We start from the raw sequence: 16,708 nt of genomic DNA on the forward strand, positions 1-16,708 counted from the left end.
GAGGTGGGTTGATGCTTAAGACAGCGTTTGTAAGTTTATAGGTCCTACAATGTTATCGCAAAGGCCACGAGCGTTTGTACGTTAGTATGAATCTAATTTAGGATATAATAATAAAAGGAATCATGACATGCAGAATAAAGATCATCATCTCGTTCACAGAATTATTCGTCATCGAGAGTAGAAATATCTAAATGGAAGAAGCTTGCTATAGTGGAACTTAAACATTGTTTATATTTTCATTTAATAATTGGATAAACTATTGCGGAATTTCTGTAAATTTTTCAAAACTAACTTCACGTTTTCTCACAGAAAAAACCTATTTTAATCTACCTAGCGGTGCAATTGTGCCTTTCTCAATCATGAATCACGAGAATGTGTGCGTTGTTTATATTCATTAAAAGAGTTCGAGTTCTAAAATTTTGAAAAAAAAAACAGCCACGGTAATATTGAACTGAAAAAAGGTGCGAAATCTGCAGTCCCAAAAAGTCGATTTTTACAAAAAAAAAATTTTTTTCGAGATAACATAAAATCTCGACGTTTCATGCATTTTAAAGATGTTTGGCATCAAAAATACGAATTCGATTTCTGAAATTTCATGGGGTCCCCCCTTGGAAAAAAAAAATTTGAGTTCTGGCTTATATGGGAATTTCATATGTGACCGGACGATTTAGTCTATATTTCCGGACCCATATAAGCGATCCGTACGAAATTTTATAGACATCTGTGGGGATATTATAGCTATCATTTGGAACTAAGTTTGTGAAAATCGGCCCAACCATTTCAGGGAAACTGATGTGAGTTCGTAAATTTTGAAAGATGGCCGCTTTTCCCGGGCACTTCCGGAACCGTCTATGGTGGTCAATGTAGTCAACGAAAGTTTGGTTGGCCGTCGGTGACCTAGAACAGCAAATTTAAGTTGTTTGAGAGACATTTTAGCGAAATTTTTACCTTTTTTGCTTTCATCGGAGTATCGGTTTGAATCACAATTTGCTATGTGATCGCACGCCACAACCTGTAACTCCGGAACCGGAAGTCGGATCGGAATGAAATTAAATAGCCATTTACGGGGACGCAATACCTTTCATTTGAGGCCAAATTTAGTCGAATCGGTCTAGCCATCTCCGAGAAACCGATGTGACTGTTATTCTGAATTTAGATACTTCCGCCGGGGCTTCCGGAACCGAGGATGGTGGCCAATGTGGCCAAATAGACTTTGAATGGATGTTAGAGACCTAATACTACAAATCAAAGCAGTTGTGGTCATATTTTGGAAAAATTTTCACCTTTATACATTCATTGCAGAATTTATTAAAATCGACATTTTCTGCGTGTTCGTACTTATCACCCTGTAATTCCGGAACCGGAAGTCGGATCCATTAGAAATTCAATAGCAGCCTATGGGAACGTTGCACCTTTCATTTGAGACTAAGTTTGTCAAAATCGGTTCAGCCATCTCTGAGAAAAATGAGTGACATTTTTGGTCACATACACACACACATACATACATACACACATACATACACACACAGACATTTGCCGAACTCGACGAACTGAATGGAATGGTATATGTCACTCGGCCCTCCGGGCCTCCGTTAAAAAGTCGGTTTTCAGAGCAATTGCAATACCTTTCTATTGAGAAAGGCAAAAACCGTTGGCTGCAAAAGCCTAACTTTTCCCTAATAATAGTAAAAGACACTAATTAACGTGTAACTTTTGATCGAATCAAGTCCAACTTCATTCAAATCCGACCCAGCAGGGCCCCATTAGAAGTCTGGGGACGCGTCTTGCCTCGATGTTCATGAACCATAAAATTATAACGAAAAAAAACTAAATTATACACCCCGAGATCCACAGTGTCCGGCACTCCAGTCCAGTGTGTTGTTCCCTAAAAATCAGACCCATTGTGATGAGATATGGCGTGGGAAAATTGCACACCGTAAAAATGATTGTGACGTAACATTTATTGTATTTTGTCACTGAATCAATCAAAAGAGTCGATTATTTGTTGTCAATAAGATACATCAGAAGTCTAAACAGGTCAAATTCGGCAACGAAATGTAGCACCAAAAAGTTTTTTAAAGGTATATTTACAACCGTACTCATTTATTTACATGTTTGTTATATTTGACTTTTTGTACAGTGTACATAGACATTTTGCATTTTGCCTCGCATCCGAGGAAACCGTCTGACCTCGCCTCATACAACGGAACACATTAGTGTCATATTTCTATTCCCGGTTTTTTATGCCAGAGACTGCCGTTTCCGGCTTAGGAAAATAACTCAATTTCCTCTGGCGGGGTAGACAGAGAATAGCTATTATCTGTAGGTTATGAGTTAAATGTAACAAAAAGGTTCTTCAAAATTTGGCCAACAATTAATTCAATTCATACCGGGAACAAGATTAATGGAGGACCTCCCCGACATTAGCATAATGCTTAGCTGGGTCCAGTGACCGAATATTTCGATTTTTCGTAGCAAGCACTACCAAAAATAAAAGTGTAACAAGCAATAATCCGCGTGGCATCGGATGGAGTCATGCGGAGAAGGTCTTTGTGTGTGTGTTTAGAAATGCGAGAAGTGGAAACCTTGAAAGTAACCCAGAAAAGGAAAAGCCTACCAAACGCGGCAAACATGGGCTCTAAAAAGAGGGGTGGGTAAACAAGGGAAAACGGAATACAAATCAATAGTATGCGCGCACGACGACGCGGCGCTTTCGCTTTTCACCTGTTTGTTTGTCGGTGTATAAGCGGGAAAAAGCGACGGCGGTGTGGGGCTCGCAGCTTTGACCGTTTGGCAGTGGGTTGCCTAGGCTCGGCGGGTTACAGTTATGTATTCTAGATACATTGTCAAGCTGGCATGTTCACTGGATGATATTGACTGTGAGCGATTGTTTGATTCCGTTTTAGCTCATGCCAAAAATATATAAACTGTATTTCATCGTGGTTTGCTTCTTGAAATCGGTCCTCTAAGGGTTACACAATGCAACGCAGACAACGAACACTATTCGGATTGACACTATGCTGTTACACAGTTCACTAAATTAGGATAAGCTCTTCGCCAATCAGGCGGTCGTAAGTCTTTTTAATTTTTCCAAGCAGTAAAAATAGTTCAAACACTTTTCGCATGGTTATTTTGAAAAACTTATGCCATCACTACACGAATTACATTGAGATATCTGACGTTTAAAACACGCATACTGCGATCTTGCGTTTTTATAGTTTTTACATTGCCGCCCACCCATTAACCTCAAATGCCGTTTGTTTGACACCAAATTCGTGTTTGTGCTCCCAATTGAAAAAATCAAAACGGCCCCGTATTAACTCACTTGGGAAAATCTTTCTGACAACCATTTGATACTGCTATTGCGACAAGCGATAGCATGTGACCTTCGGTACAGTGAACAGTAGGTAATACCACATGATTGTAAATATCTTCCTCCTTCGCTAGATTTGATTGCGCCAGCCTCACCGGGTCAGGTTTATCACCACCAACAATTACTAACCAGTGGCGATCGGGCATCGCGTCATGCTGCTTTGAGGCAAGCTACATAAAAACGGAGAAAAATACACTAGCGACTAGCGTCGGGGGGGAGTCTTTCAATTACTTCATTACTCAACCTTTCCGGCTAGTGACTACCGACGAACGATGGAGACGAAGAATGCAGTCAGGCGGCAGTCAAAGCCACGGTCAAGCAGCAAACACACCGCACTCGAGTCCCGCACATTGTGTTGATTGTGGTGGTCAGATAACGAATGACTCATTCGCATGCTTCATTCGTCAAAAACACCGGTCACGGGTCACCGCGGCGCAGTTTCGGTGTCGTGGAACAGGAGACTGTACGGTGTACGCGCGACTATACAATGGAGTTCCGTTCATTTTTCATTTGGATTGTAATCGTAAGCCTCTTACGGTACGCTGAGAAGCATCGGAGCTATTCTAGGGGAGTTTAAATTGGTGACTTGAGGTCGAGGGGCTTTGTTGATGCATACAAAATAATGTCTCTTTAATCAATGTAAAAATTAAATATAATGCCCATGTACATATTCCACTTTTATTCTTATGTTTATTTGTCCCAATAGACGTGAGGTGCCCACTTCACACCTTTGACACGTTGAACCCTTGCAAAAGGTTCGGTCCGTCTAACATTCTCCACTTTTCGCCGCCGCAGATACACCTTCCTCCGCAACGACACCCCGTGTACGATCAGCTCTCCCAAGAACACCACCAGCGCGAGGGCATTCAGCCCGAAATAGCAATAGAACACATACCTCCAAACGCGCAATTCGAATCGTGTGGCACCGCTACCATCAATCCCAGCCAGGCTACTGTTCCTATTCTTCGCAATCTGATAAAGCTTTCCCTTGAACAGAATCTTCGATAGCTGATTGGCAACGATGCCTGTCTCCACGCAGCGAGTCGTTATGCCATTGAGCTGTTCCAGAAAGGGCGAATCCTTCGGCAGTGCCATCGCCGTGTAGAACTCAAAAACGTACTCGTTAATCACGTGAACGGAACTTTGCTGATGCTGCTCGTCGTAGAATCGTGCCTTGACGGCATCCGACCGGATATCGTGGATCAGTACGGCCGATGAACGTTGCTTCAACATATCAACTATCAACATAGCACCGGTGACGTTATTGTTCGCCACCGTTGCCTTCTGGTACAGTTTCTGGTGTAAACCGTCCATTGCAAAGTAGTCCTTCTCGCTAGGTCGAATGAACTCGCCATAGGCTACCGGTATGATCGGTTGAAGATTGCTATCCAACAGTTCAGTTAAACCTTGAATATCATCCAGGAAGTCACTGTTCGAGTTAAGCCGTTTGATTATGATTGCCTGCCAGATCGAATAGGAAACCATACTGTAGAGCATAACTCCGCAGAGAACCGCTCGAGCGTGGAATCGTTTCGGTAGCTTCGCTGAAACTGCCAAGGTTATTGCAAGGGTGTTCATCATAGCTTCCATATAGGAATCCTTTCCTGCGCCAGTTGAGTTCAAATCGACCATCTTCAGTATCAAGGGTAACGCAACTGCCATGCTGATGTTGATTGCGTAGAACCACCACGTAAAAGTGTTAAAGAACACGCGGTCACGACTCCGAGATTCGTAGTAATTCTTCGGTACAATAAACACCAACTTCGTTGTCATCAGATGCCGCAGATACTGCAAATTTGTGGTCTGATAACTATGTATGATTCGTGTGTTAGCGGCCAGATCAATTCGGTGCCGTTCGATCAGATCCAGAGAGCCTCCTAAGGAACCGTTTGGAAACACGAATCCGGTCGACAGCTGACTCGGAAGGATGACGAAGTTCGTCGTAAAATTCATCATTCGCTTCATTATATCGACGATCTCTCCGTCGAGATATTCAAATCGAAGTAGTTTTTTGTCTTTAGAGTACACAGCCTGCGACATGAGCTCAACATCCGCAATTGCGATTCGCAAGGGATACAGTTGAAGATTTCGGAATCGTTCGAAGAGATAAATTTTAGCGTACTGCACGTACGGTACTACTTCCTCCAGTGATCGTACAGTGTGACAGTCCACATTCCGGGTATCAATTACTCCCGGGTTCGTTAGGAACGGATTAAACAAGCACGATTCGATGGATGCATTATCGATTCGGTTGACAAACAGCACATTAGGCATTCTGTATTGAACCCAAGCCAGTCGGAACATGTACAAAATTTGCTGTCTAGTGATGTATCTTCCGCTTAGGATTAGTTTACCCAAAGGATTCCACTGGGCCACACTGGGAATCAGTGATTGGATGAATGTTTCGTACTTTCCTCGACTTAGGAATCCTTCTAGTGGCGAATACCCGTTGGTGTCATCCTGGGTGTTTATGGAGCTACGACGAATCTGTCGAAATCTGTGGAAAATTAAAACATTTCGAAAGAATTTCAACGACATAGCGAAATCTGAAAAACTTACTCTTCATACGTGTATAACACCAACGGTTTCTCAATCCCATTCAAAAAACAATGCAGCGTGAATCCTATTCCATCCTGAATGTCGTCTGTCTCTATTCCGGTCAAATATTCTTCATCCTGGAGGAAACGTTTTACGATTTCTACATAAATCAAGTTTACTTGACTGGCACAGTGATTCTTTACCAGTGATAGATTGACTGCATCAGTTAAAGGACATCCAATTCCTGCAAAGATACCTACTACAGCCAACAACATTTTTTCGGCTAAGGGATCATGCTTGATACAGAGGGTTCCCTTTTATACTCTTAGTAGGAAAACAGGACGAGCAATTTAATTGTGTTTCATGATAAGCATTCATTAGGCATCTTCCAGCCTGTGATGACACAATGGAAGTAATTCAATTTATGCTGTTTTCGGTATTAGAATCGAGTCGCCCTAGGTTCGCTCTAATGTTTACAGTTTCCACACAAAAGTGACAGCTCCGAGCGAACCTAGAGCAACTCTGATCTAAAAACGAAATCAGCATTAGTTTACCCACAAATTAGCAGACAATGCAGCACGATGCATAATATATTTGAATGATTGACACGCGGAGTCTAATGCATACACAGTAGGCGCGAAGTTTGCCGAAGCTAAATGCGTTGGTTGTAAACAATATAACGTTTTTGTTGACAACTAATTTGGTTAACAAACAGGCTGTGGAAGTACGGAGATTTTTATTTCAAATGCTTTTCTTTTGATTCATTTCCAAAGCGAGTCGACACGGAAATCGTATTAAATTTATGGTGGGAAATGACTACGCATGCCAACCATGCACAATTTAGTATAAGAGTGTGGATTTTTGGACGGCTATTCGAAATAAATACCTGTACGGATTCGTCCAGAGTTAGTACGGAATTTCCAAATCTAACGCAAGAAAGGGTACTTCTAGGATAATACAGATTTTTCCATAGATAAAAATGGATTCACGTTGGGAACTATTTGATTTTTTTTAGTAAAAACGATGATGAGAAAAGACGACACCCCTTTCGATGTTAAGTATCAGTCGGTTACAATGGCAGTTCACGATTCAGCGATTTAAAAGATAAGTCTTTCAGTTGTCAGAATAAAGTAGTCCCTACCCACGAATTAGAAGATCTACAGCATCGTTAAAGAAAAACGCGAATAGTTGTGATCCAAGATTACTGCCCTGGGGTGCTCCAGAGGCGTTATGGAAAGGATCGGAATGAATGAGCCAATACGTACCTGTAATTGTCTGGCTACTAGGTAATTTCGAAACCAGCTAGCTGTTTCCGAACCACCAATTCGCCGCAACTTTTGTGGGATGATTTTGTGATCGAATCTATCTAACGCCGCTTCAAGATCCTGATATCCGTGCTCAATCTGTGATATACACGTTGAAATGATATCCACTAAATTGGCGGTTACAGACTGACCCGTAAAATAACCGTGTTGATTACATGATATATTGGTTTCATGCGGGGGAATGAATACTCATTCACAATTAGCTCCAATAACCTGGAGCCAGCACAAAGAGAAGTGATTCCACAATTCGCAGTATTTTGCTTATCGCATTTTTTAAAAACAGGAAACATGAGTGACTACTTCCAGGACTTAGGAAAGCGGTGCTGTCATTGTAATTATCCTTGTATCCTATGGGTATAAAAACTCTTGAAATTGTCTCAGAAGTCTATTATTTATCATTACGGGAGCATAAGGTAATGTTACCTCGGAACGGCCACTCATGGTCCCAAGGGAACCTGCTCCGGAATGCCCGTACTGGCGTCAAATCACCAAGTGGTTCCAAAATCATGAGATAGTCTTCTGGGGCAATTCCAAGAATTTTGATACCACTATTGCCAATGTACCACTGAAATTCACAAATCGTGTCATTCCTCAAACTATTCCTCCGAACATTCCTCCGGTGATCCGAATTGCCTGGAACCAGAGGGATTCATACGCTTTGTTTTCACAGAGTCTAAAAGTATATGAGTTCCTGAAACCAAAATATTCAGAAGTGTCCAATTCGATTAAAAAATATCATAATTGTAAGCATTTCAGTTGCTGGTACCCGGGTACCCTTGTCGGTCTGTTACGTGGCAAAAAATATCGAAGCCCTTCCTCAGGCCCTCGTTTTCCGCATCACCTAGTTTATTCCCCCAAAAGCTATGCTTAGTGATGTTCTAAGATGTCACTAAATACCAATTTCCAGGTGCCCTGTCAGACACATAACGGTTAACAATGATGACCTTAACACGAGACACGAGACAATTGAATGACCCATATGACACAGTAGGCGAGCAGACAAACGTTTCCCCGCCGCGAAAGAGGGTCTCCACGCGCAATAGAATGTTGCGTGCACGAGATCCAACGGATAATCAATAACATTTGTTTTTATTTACTTATTTTACATATTGTAAACATATCAAAGATCCACAACGCTGTGTTGGGAGAACGAATGACGAGGGAAACGAACCAAACATTTCATTCATCGCGGCGGACATGAATTGAATTTCGTTTCTCTTTCAAGCTCACCCAGGGGTGTCAATTTTTTTAAACTCTGCTGGTGAGATCATCTGGGATGTGACTCTCCGATTTAATAGATCATCGATGGTATCTTCGTAGCGGGTTCAATCTGTCCGATCGTAGAACCACTGCCGTCAGCGGTTTGTTGTAGATGGTGTCTGATTGTGGACAGAAAAGTGGGATTCTATTGTGAGGATGAACAAGAAAGGCTCATGTGTAACCGAGCGCCCTTTCAGTTTACACACGCGCGTTGTTTGTTGTAACATTACCTTGAGTTAGGCGATATCGGTGAAGGTGTTTATCTCAGCAAGGGCTGGACTATAAACATTATAAACGTTAAATTGTGTCAAGTAGTGCAGTTTAGTGCGGTACTAAACAGTTTTATTGCATGAAAGACGGCTTTGTTTAGACGAGCTATACCAGCTCTCTACTGTGTGAAGGTCACGCAGGTGATGGACAAAAGAAACGAAGGATCAATTCACCTACCAGCTCTTCAGGAACCAACTGGTGACGTGTTTCGTTTTTTACTTTTCTTATCGATTTTTTTATTATTGTTTTTGATTTTAATTTAAGTTAAATAGTGCAGTCAAGCGTGTTGCTCCCGCAACAAAATGGAACAAACAGAAGGATCACCTTCTGAAGACGAATATTATGGGGAAGAGGAACGTGTATCTGATTCGGAGACAGATGATGTTATGGGCGATCCACTTTCCCCCAATGTCTCGCAGGCGCCCCCCCCCCCCCGAGTCAAGGTTTACCAGGATGGATCCGCTGATCCTTGGGTGGTATACTTTTGGCCCAAAAATAAACCGTTAATTAGCATAACTGTTGCACGGCAGCTGACAAAACGTTACTCGGCCGTAACCGAGATTAAAAAGTTTCAGTCAGATAAACTGCGCGTAGTCGTTACTGACTTGAAACAGGCCAATGGTATCGTCAGCAATAGCCTCTTTACGCTGGAGTATCGCGTCTACATTCCTTCTCGTGATGTGGAGATCGACGGTGTGGTAAGTGATGCGGGTCTAACTGTCGATGATCTGATGAAGATTGGGGTTGGCCGCTTTAAGGACCCTAACCTTCAATCAGTTAAGATTTTGGAGTGCAAGCAATTGCACTAAAAGTCCATCGAAGATAGGAATTACTATCCATCAGACCCGTTTCGCGTAACCTTCGCCGGATCTGCACTTCCGAGCTACGTTGAAGTAGGAGGAGCTCGTCTACCTGTGCGTCTGTTTGTACCGCGGGTCATGAATTGTTCCAATTGCAAGCAGCTAGGTCACACGGCCACCTACTGTAGCAATAAGCAACGGTGCTGTAAATGTGGGGAACGCCATGCGGATGATACCTGCAGTAGGCCCGCTGAGAAGTGTGTTTACTGTGGGGAGAATCCGCATGAACTTTTGACATGCCCAACGTACAAACTTCGCGCGGATAAACTGAAGCGATCCGCCAAAGATCGCTCCAGACGTTTTTACGCAGAAATGCTTAAAAGAGCTGTTCGTCTTATCTCCGAAAACCCATTCATTCACTTGCCAACTGACGATAACGCCTCTAACGACCCTTGCGAGGGGCATTCTTCGGCTCTGCTTGGAAACTCTAGGAAAAGACCTAGTCAAAACTCACCTGAACTTCCTCGTAAAGGTCCTAGGTTGTCCCAAACAAGGGTACAAAATTAAAATAATTCATCAACTGGAAGTGCTGCCACAAATCCGAAGATAATACCGCCTGGTTTTGGGAAACTGAGATACAACCAGGAGTTTCCAGCACTCCCCGGGGCACCAAAAATCCCAAGTGCTCCCATTTTACAGTCAGAAACTCAACCTAAAATGGGATTCCTTAAATTCTCTGACATTGTGGACTGGATATTCACAGCTTTCAACATTACCGATCCTCTGAAAAGCTTGCTGGTTGCTATTCTACCAACAGTAAGAACATTTTTAAAACAGTTGACTGAATAATGGCCCCTCCTTACAGCGATCGTATCCTTCGATGGCTAACTTATTAAACGGAATCACGGATCTGATCACTGTTTTACAGTGGAACTGCAGAAGTATTATCCCTAAAATTGATTCATTAAAACACTTGCTAGATTACAATAATTGTAATGCCTTTTCCCTATGTGAAACATGGCTTACTTCTAATACAAACCTCAACTTCCACGATTTTAACATTATCCGCTTGGATCGAGAAGACTCATATGGAGGCGTACTTTTAGGGATCAAAAAGTGGTCCTCCTTCAATCGAATCGATCTCCCTTCGACGCCAGGCATTGAAGTTGTCGCTTTTCAAACAACAATCAAAGGTAAAGATCTTTGCATTGCTTCTATTTACATTCCTCCTAGGGCCATGATGGGATATCGAAGACTCTCTAACGTGATTGAACACCTTCCCTCGCCCCGCCTGCTGCCTGCCGTTAACTCTCACGGTACAGGGTGGGGATGTCTGTACGACGATAATCGATCCTCGACAATTCAAGACCTTTGTGACAACCTCAATATGACAATTCTGAACACAGGGGAAATGACACGGATTCCTAGACCACCAGCGCAAGCAAGTGCACTGGACATATCTCTAGGCTCGACATCACTACGGTTAGATTGCAAGTGGAAGGTAATATCTGATCCCCACGGTAGTGTGACCACCTGCCGATTGTAATTGCAATCACCACTCGTTCAAGACCTTCGGAACAAATCAATGTTTCCTATGACCTCAAACAACATTCGTTTGATTTGAGTATTCCAAGACACTCACACATCAAGGATCTCGGAGTCATTGTTCAAACCACACACTATATACATCGTGGATATGGAAGGCATCAAGCTTGGGTGGTTCATCTTCCGAATAACGATAAACTTCAGGGACGTATACTGTCTAAAATCGCTCTATTACGCATTGGTTCAGTTTGTCGAGCTACGGAAACCACTGTCAATTAATAAAGCTCGACATTTCAGGCATCCGGAAGGACTGTACTCGAGCCTTGTTCGTCTCGGACTTACTATGTGCCAAGGTGAATTGCTCTACAATGCTCGGACGCCTGGATCTTCAAACCCGCATTCGAGCTCAATGCAATAACTATCTCTTGCAATTACCGTTCAGGAGAACCTACTATGGCCGTCAGAGTACTGTTACCGGACTTCAGCGTATCTTTAACAGTGTGGCGACGGTCTTGAACTTGCACTTGACGAGAAATTCGATACAAGCTAAAATATTGTCCATCCTCAAACTTTGCTTGACTTATCCATGAATTCATCAGTAGCTTTTAAGTCTGTACTGAAGATACTACCATACTTCTCTGGGTGAATTGGGCTCCCGAATTATCAGTCCTCAGATGATCGGGAAATCAACTTTTGTTTTGATATCTCGGCTTTCAAATGCCCCTACGCCCATTGTCATAGTCCTTTCACAAAAAAACCAAGCTTCTTTCGAGTAGTGATAGATCACAAGATTTCGTTCTCCTCTCATTTCTATTAAAAAAAGAATGCGGGAAAGGAATTACTGAAAGTTTCCGATATCTTGAGTTTACCAGAAACCCTCAGCAAAATATGCCACGGCATCGAACTGGATGAGCCTGGTAAGCACGGTTGTCCCTATCTATCATGGAACGATTCGACAAATCGTCAATCTTCTATCTCAGCATCCTAGCCGAGGCCTCGTGTATAAAAGATGGTGTCCTGATTGCAACTCCATTATTGAGCTGGAGTAACAAACTTCATCTGCTGGTATGTCCTTTGAGTCGATCACGTTTACAGAGTTGCAGGTTATATCAGCAATCAGCAAACTAAAATGTTAAGCTGGTCTTGATCTTGACGGCATAACTCCAAGTATTCTCAAGAAATGCGCAGGTGCATTAATGTTCTTTCAGGCAGCTGAAAAAAAAGAATAAATCATGTTTGTTGTGTTCAAAAAAATAAAATGAGATCGCTAAATTGTTGAAGATTACCGAGGAATTACATCGCTGTGTGCTTGGCAAGCACTGCTTGCTCCAAAGTTTTTGAAACCATAATGAACGATGTGCTTCCAAAGGTCCATTTTCCCTGGTCAACATGGAATCATCCCAAAACGATCAATATCTACGAATCTTGTTCAGTTCGTCTCATTCTGCTAACGTAATATGGACGTTGGTGCTCAAATCGATACGATATATACCGACCTGTGGATCTAATTCGTTGGCTCGAACTGTATCAGAGAGATCGCACGTACATTGCATGCGTGCTTTCTGTGCCGTTTACGAACAGATGCGGTATTCCGCAAGGAAGTTATTTGGACCCAGTCTTGGTCATACTCTATATTGATGAGCACCAAGGATAGCTAAGCTTTACAAAAGCTCTTAGACATTGTTGCCTATTCTACTAAATTCAACAATGTGACCAGTTTGCTGTCATACCAGTAATAGTTGTAACTTTGTTTATTTAGGAAAGATGAAAAAAGTTACAAGGGCTCTAAAGTAAAAAAAAACCGTCCACGAACTACTATTACCGTATCAGATAACAACACAATCGAAACATTTGCATAATAAATAGTCGACCGATAAGATACCAAAAAATGCACCATACCTGTATCGCCCAACGACCACAATTAGTCATCATTCACTGAAATGACTGATTGCTGCATAGCACATAAGCTCGGGTGATTTATTCGATTCCCTGACGGCGCCTGGAATTAGCACTCTACATTCGACGCTGCTACCTCATCAATTTTGCACAGTGGTTCCAGATTCCGGAACGTTAATTTTCAACTTGGCACGTGTATAGGCAAAAAGAAAAATGTCGAAAATATTTTCATTTTTTTGCCTCTGAAATATTTTACTATCGTTCAATTCTCGAAAATTTCACTTCCACTTATCCCAGTCCTCTTCAACTTTTTCCTGCTTTCATTCGCTTTTTCGCCGGTAAGCATCTTTCTTCTTTCTGCTGTGTAGTTTCTTGCTGATTAAATCTTATCATTTGCTCAACAAATGTTTAGCAGCAACCAGTATGTTTCAGTGGCGTATTTTAAACGATTCAAAACAGACACAAAAAAGGCACTTAAGATTAATGATATAACAAAGGTAAAATAGTGAGCAGCTATGTGTGGAACAACTTGATGATTATTGGTCACTTCCGTCAAGCGATAAAGAAATCCTTGTTTCTACAAACCCTTTGCGAAATATTACCTTCTCTTCTGATTCCACAGCTGATTCTCAGGCTATATCACCATTTCAACGCTGGGTCTCATACACTTGAATGCAACATCCCTTTCCCCACGATAATCCAGATACCACTTACGCAGACCTTCAACCGACGGTATATCCATTCAACCATGAACCACTCTAAAATCGATACTATCAATTTATGTGCGTGTTTCTGGTTTCTGCTATCCGTGTGTTTTTCGTTGTTGCCTCACAATTAGAGGGGTTCCATTATGGTCCATAAGTGGAACGCGTTTCCCTCTTCACTACCGGCTCTCGACGACCGACCAACCGACGATATAATGACAACGGGTTACGCCCTCTATCTTCACCTAGCTTTGTTTGGTTAACGAGTTTCGGTAAGCATTTCACCGCGAATTTACCCGTCCGAGCTCGAGCTGTGCGCTACCTTCGACTTCAGCTGATATAGGTGTGTAACGGGAGGTTGGTTCTGTGTTTCAGCCGCGGTTGTTGCAGCAGCATAACAACGCATTGTATTCAATTGCCGTAGTCATTTGTTCATGCATTCATTTATTGCGAACATAGTGGGATGGAAGCAACAGATGCGGGTGGTGGCACCCTTCATTGTTCGCATTTTTATTTTCACAACGAAAAGGTTTCCAGACTCCTCGCTGTAGTCACACTTTCGTTGATGTTTCATTGCTTTCCCTTTTCTGACGCTTGTTAAGCTCAGACTAAGCATTTTAGAAATTTTAATGTGCATAATTTATTTGTCGTTCAGTTTGACACAATTAAGAAAATCTCTATTCAACGAGGAGGGGAACACAGATTATAAAGTAAAGCATTCAAACAAAATACAATTGTTATATCAGGGAAAAATAAATAAAAATTCTGGACCAAGCGAACTCAGAACCATCGAGATAAAACAATCAAAGAAGAAAGCGAAATAAAACCGGAAACAAACATCAATCGTACCGTTTTTATTATGAGAATCGCGCGGAAAAAAAACTTTGCTTTCAGAACAAATACCTACATCTTCGTTCTTTGAATGTGCTGAGTGCTTCGAGTAGAAATTATTTGCAGATAGACTGACTTGATATCAAAACCGGATCCTGCAGTTATTTTAGTAACACACCCACTCAATTACTATGGAATTTCTGAACACAAAAACCAGTTCTGTCTTTACCTACGATGAACGGATAAGGTAGGAAGAGGACAGTTACAATAGCATATCATGTTATCTTTTATAATTTATTCATCTTTAACGATACACTGGTGATTTGGCTATTTTTTCAGGTAAAACAAGATCATTATCAAAGATTGCGTTATCTCAAAACCTTAAAAATATTGCGAAATAAAGTCCAAGTGATAGAAATTGAAACACAGAAAATACCTTTGCAAACAATTTCAAATCTTAACCCCGCAACGTTTCCTCTTAGTTCGTTGAGTTGGATCTACATTTCAATAGGTGTTTTCGAGAATATTTACATCAGCTTTCACTTACCTTTATCGGGAACAATGATACTAAACAATTTGTTGTTCTGATACAGTGTAAACTGACAGGAGTCCAAATAAAATTACAATTATTACAAAAACGTTCGTAGAAAAAATTACATTGAAAGGCCCCTCGGCGATTTTTGCAAAATCAAACAAGAACGGAATATGAAACAAATTCTAGAAAAGATCCAATTATTTAACTGTAAATTTCAGACATAACTCATCTTCTGGCTAAAATCAAGTATATAACTTTTCGCCTGGCCGAACCTCCGAGAGGCGTTGCCTGCCAGTTCCTATATCCTAGCACCACTTTCTCGTTTACATCGTCCGCTAACTTTGCGTCGAAGCAAAGCAAATGACAGATCGCTTTTCCACTGTATTTATCTATAATAGTGGTCAATATTCTTCCTCTTTTCGATACCGCAGAGCACAGCTCGGTGCGTATGAACTTGATGCAGCACCGGAACATGTTTATTGCTACACGAAAATCAATAACTCGCGGTGCTTACAGGTCAGCCAATTTGGATGATTGGCTATACTGCAGCAGACAGACACTGTGCGGAGGAAAAGTTACCACATAGCAGCTTTTTTCTTCTTCCAGCCGCTCTCTCCATACAAGAATATTCACTTTTCGCTAGACGCCGTGTACTATACACTTACTTTTTCTTTTCCTCCTTCAGGAATCAATATCGCTTCGAGGATAATCAGCACAGCACAACGAACTACCAATATTTTAGCCTAGAAAAATTGGAAATTTCACTTTGCTACAATCGAAAGCACCTTATTTTTCAACACTTCAGTGTAGTGTTGTTCCGCGGAACACGACCGTTTTCAATTTTCCACGACACAAACGCCACACAAAACAACTCGGAACGACGGACGACGTGCAACTGTTGAAGGAAAACGGACGATGGAACCGTCGAAAGCGCATCACCCGATAACCTCGTACACAGGAGGGAGCGAGATGAAACTGGCGCGAAACGCGTGATTAGACGGTTAGCATAAAAGGGACAGCACTAGTATCGATTTTGTTTGACGTTTATTATTCGCGTATTCATCGTTTTGCTTCATGGGTATATACATGGTGGTTCACAGTTTTTAAACTCAACTTTCCAATTAGGGCAGCAGGAAGGTGATAACATTGAAAGGTGCTTGCGAATTCGTTAACGGCCAATTTTTTCACTGGATGAAAACCAGTTTTCACTGAAAACTGGTTTTCGGGTGCTGATGACCAGTTCAAGTGAAGAAATTGGTTTTAAGCAAACCCCGCTTTTTACATTTCGCAAATAAAAATGTACAGTAACAAAATAATGATTTTCATTACGACAGAATATTAATTTTACAATAATTTACAGTAAATTCTAGTGTTATGCTACGATTCAAAAGCAATAAATTTTAACGTTTCTGCAGTCAACTCCAATGTAAAATCGACTTTTACTGTAAAAAAGAGGGTGGTTATGTATCTTATTAAAAAAATCAATTTTTTCCATACATTTTTTTCTCGAAAACTGTGACATTTAATGTGAATTTACTGTAAAAAAAAAATTTATGGGCAGTAAGATTGGTTGTTACATGAAATTTTATTGAAAATCTACTGTAAATGAAAATTGTGCGAGTAACAGTGAA

At 41.4% G+C, this 16,708-nt stretch overlaps 2 protein-coding genes across 4 annotated transcripts in view; both read right to left on the reverse strand.

The window, feature by feature from the left end:
- Positions 1-15,984, reverse strand: part of LOC131688885 (ras-related protein Ral-a) — a 40,503-nt gene extending 24,519 nt beyond the window's left edge. The window contains exon 1 of one of the 3 annotated variants that reach the window (XM_058973505.1): positions 15,743-15,984. The gene's annotated coding sequence lies outside the window, so the exon portion shown is untranslated. Of the gene's footprint in view, positions 1-15,089; positions 15,241-15,742 lie in introns of those variants that run through there. The other 2 variants (XM_058973485.1, XM_058973495.1) reach the window with 2 other exon arrangements.
- Positions 3,591-6,186, reverse strand: LOC131676176 (uncharacterized). The gene is made up of 2 exons (XM_058955297.1): positions 5,933-6,186; positions 3,591-5,870 (listed from the first exon to the last, which is right to left on the reverse strand). Exons 1-2 carry the CDS (start codon positions 6,184-6,186, stop codon positions 4,064-4,066), a joined length of 2,061 nt encoding a protein of 686 aa, XP_058811280.1. The 3' UTR covers positions 3,591-4,063.
- Positions 15,985-16,708: the final 724 nt, after the last annotated feature.

Source organism: Topomyia yanbarensis, chromosome 1 (genome assembly GCF_030247195.1).
Source record: "Topomyia yanbarensis strain Yona2022 chromosome 1, ASM3024719v1, whole genome shotgun sequence".
Classification (NCBI taxonomy): Eukaryota; Metazoa; Arthropoda; class Insecta; order Diptera; family Culicidae; genus Topomyia; species Topomyia yanbarensis.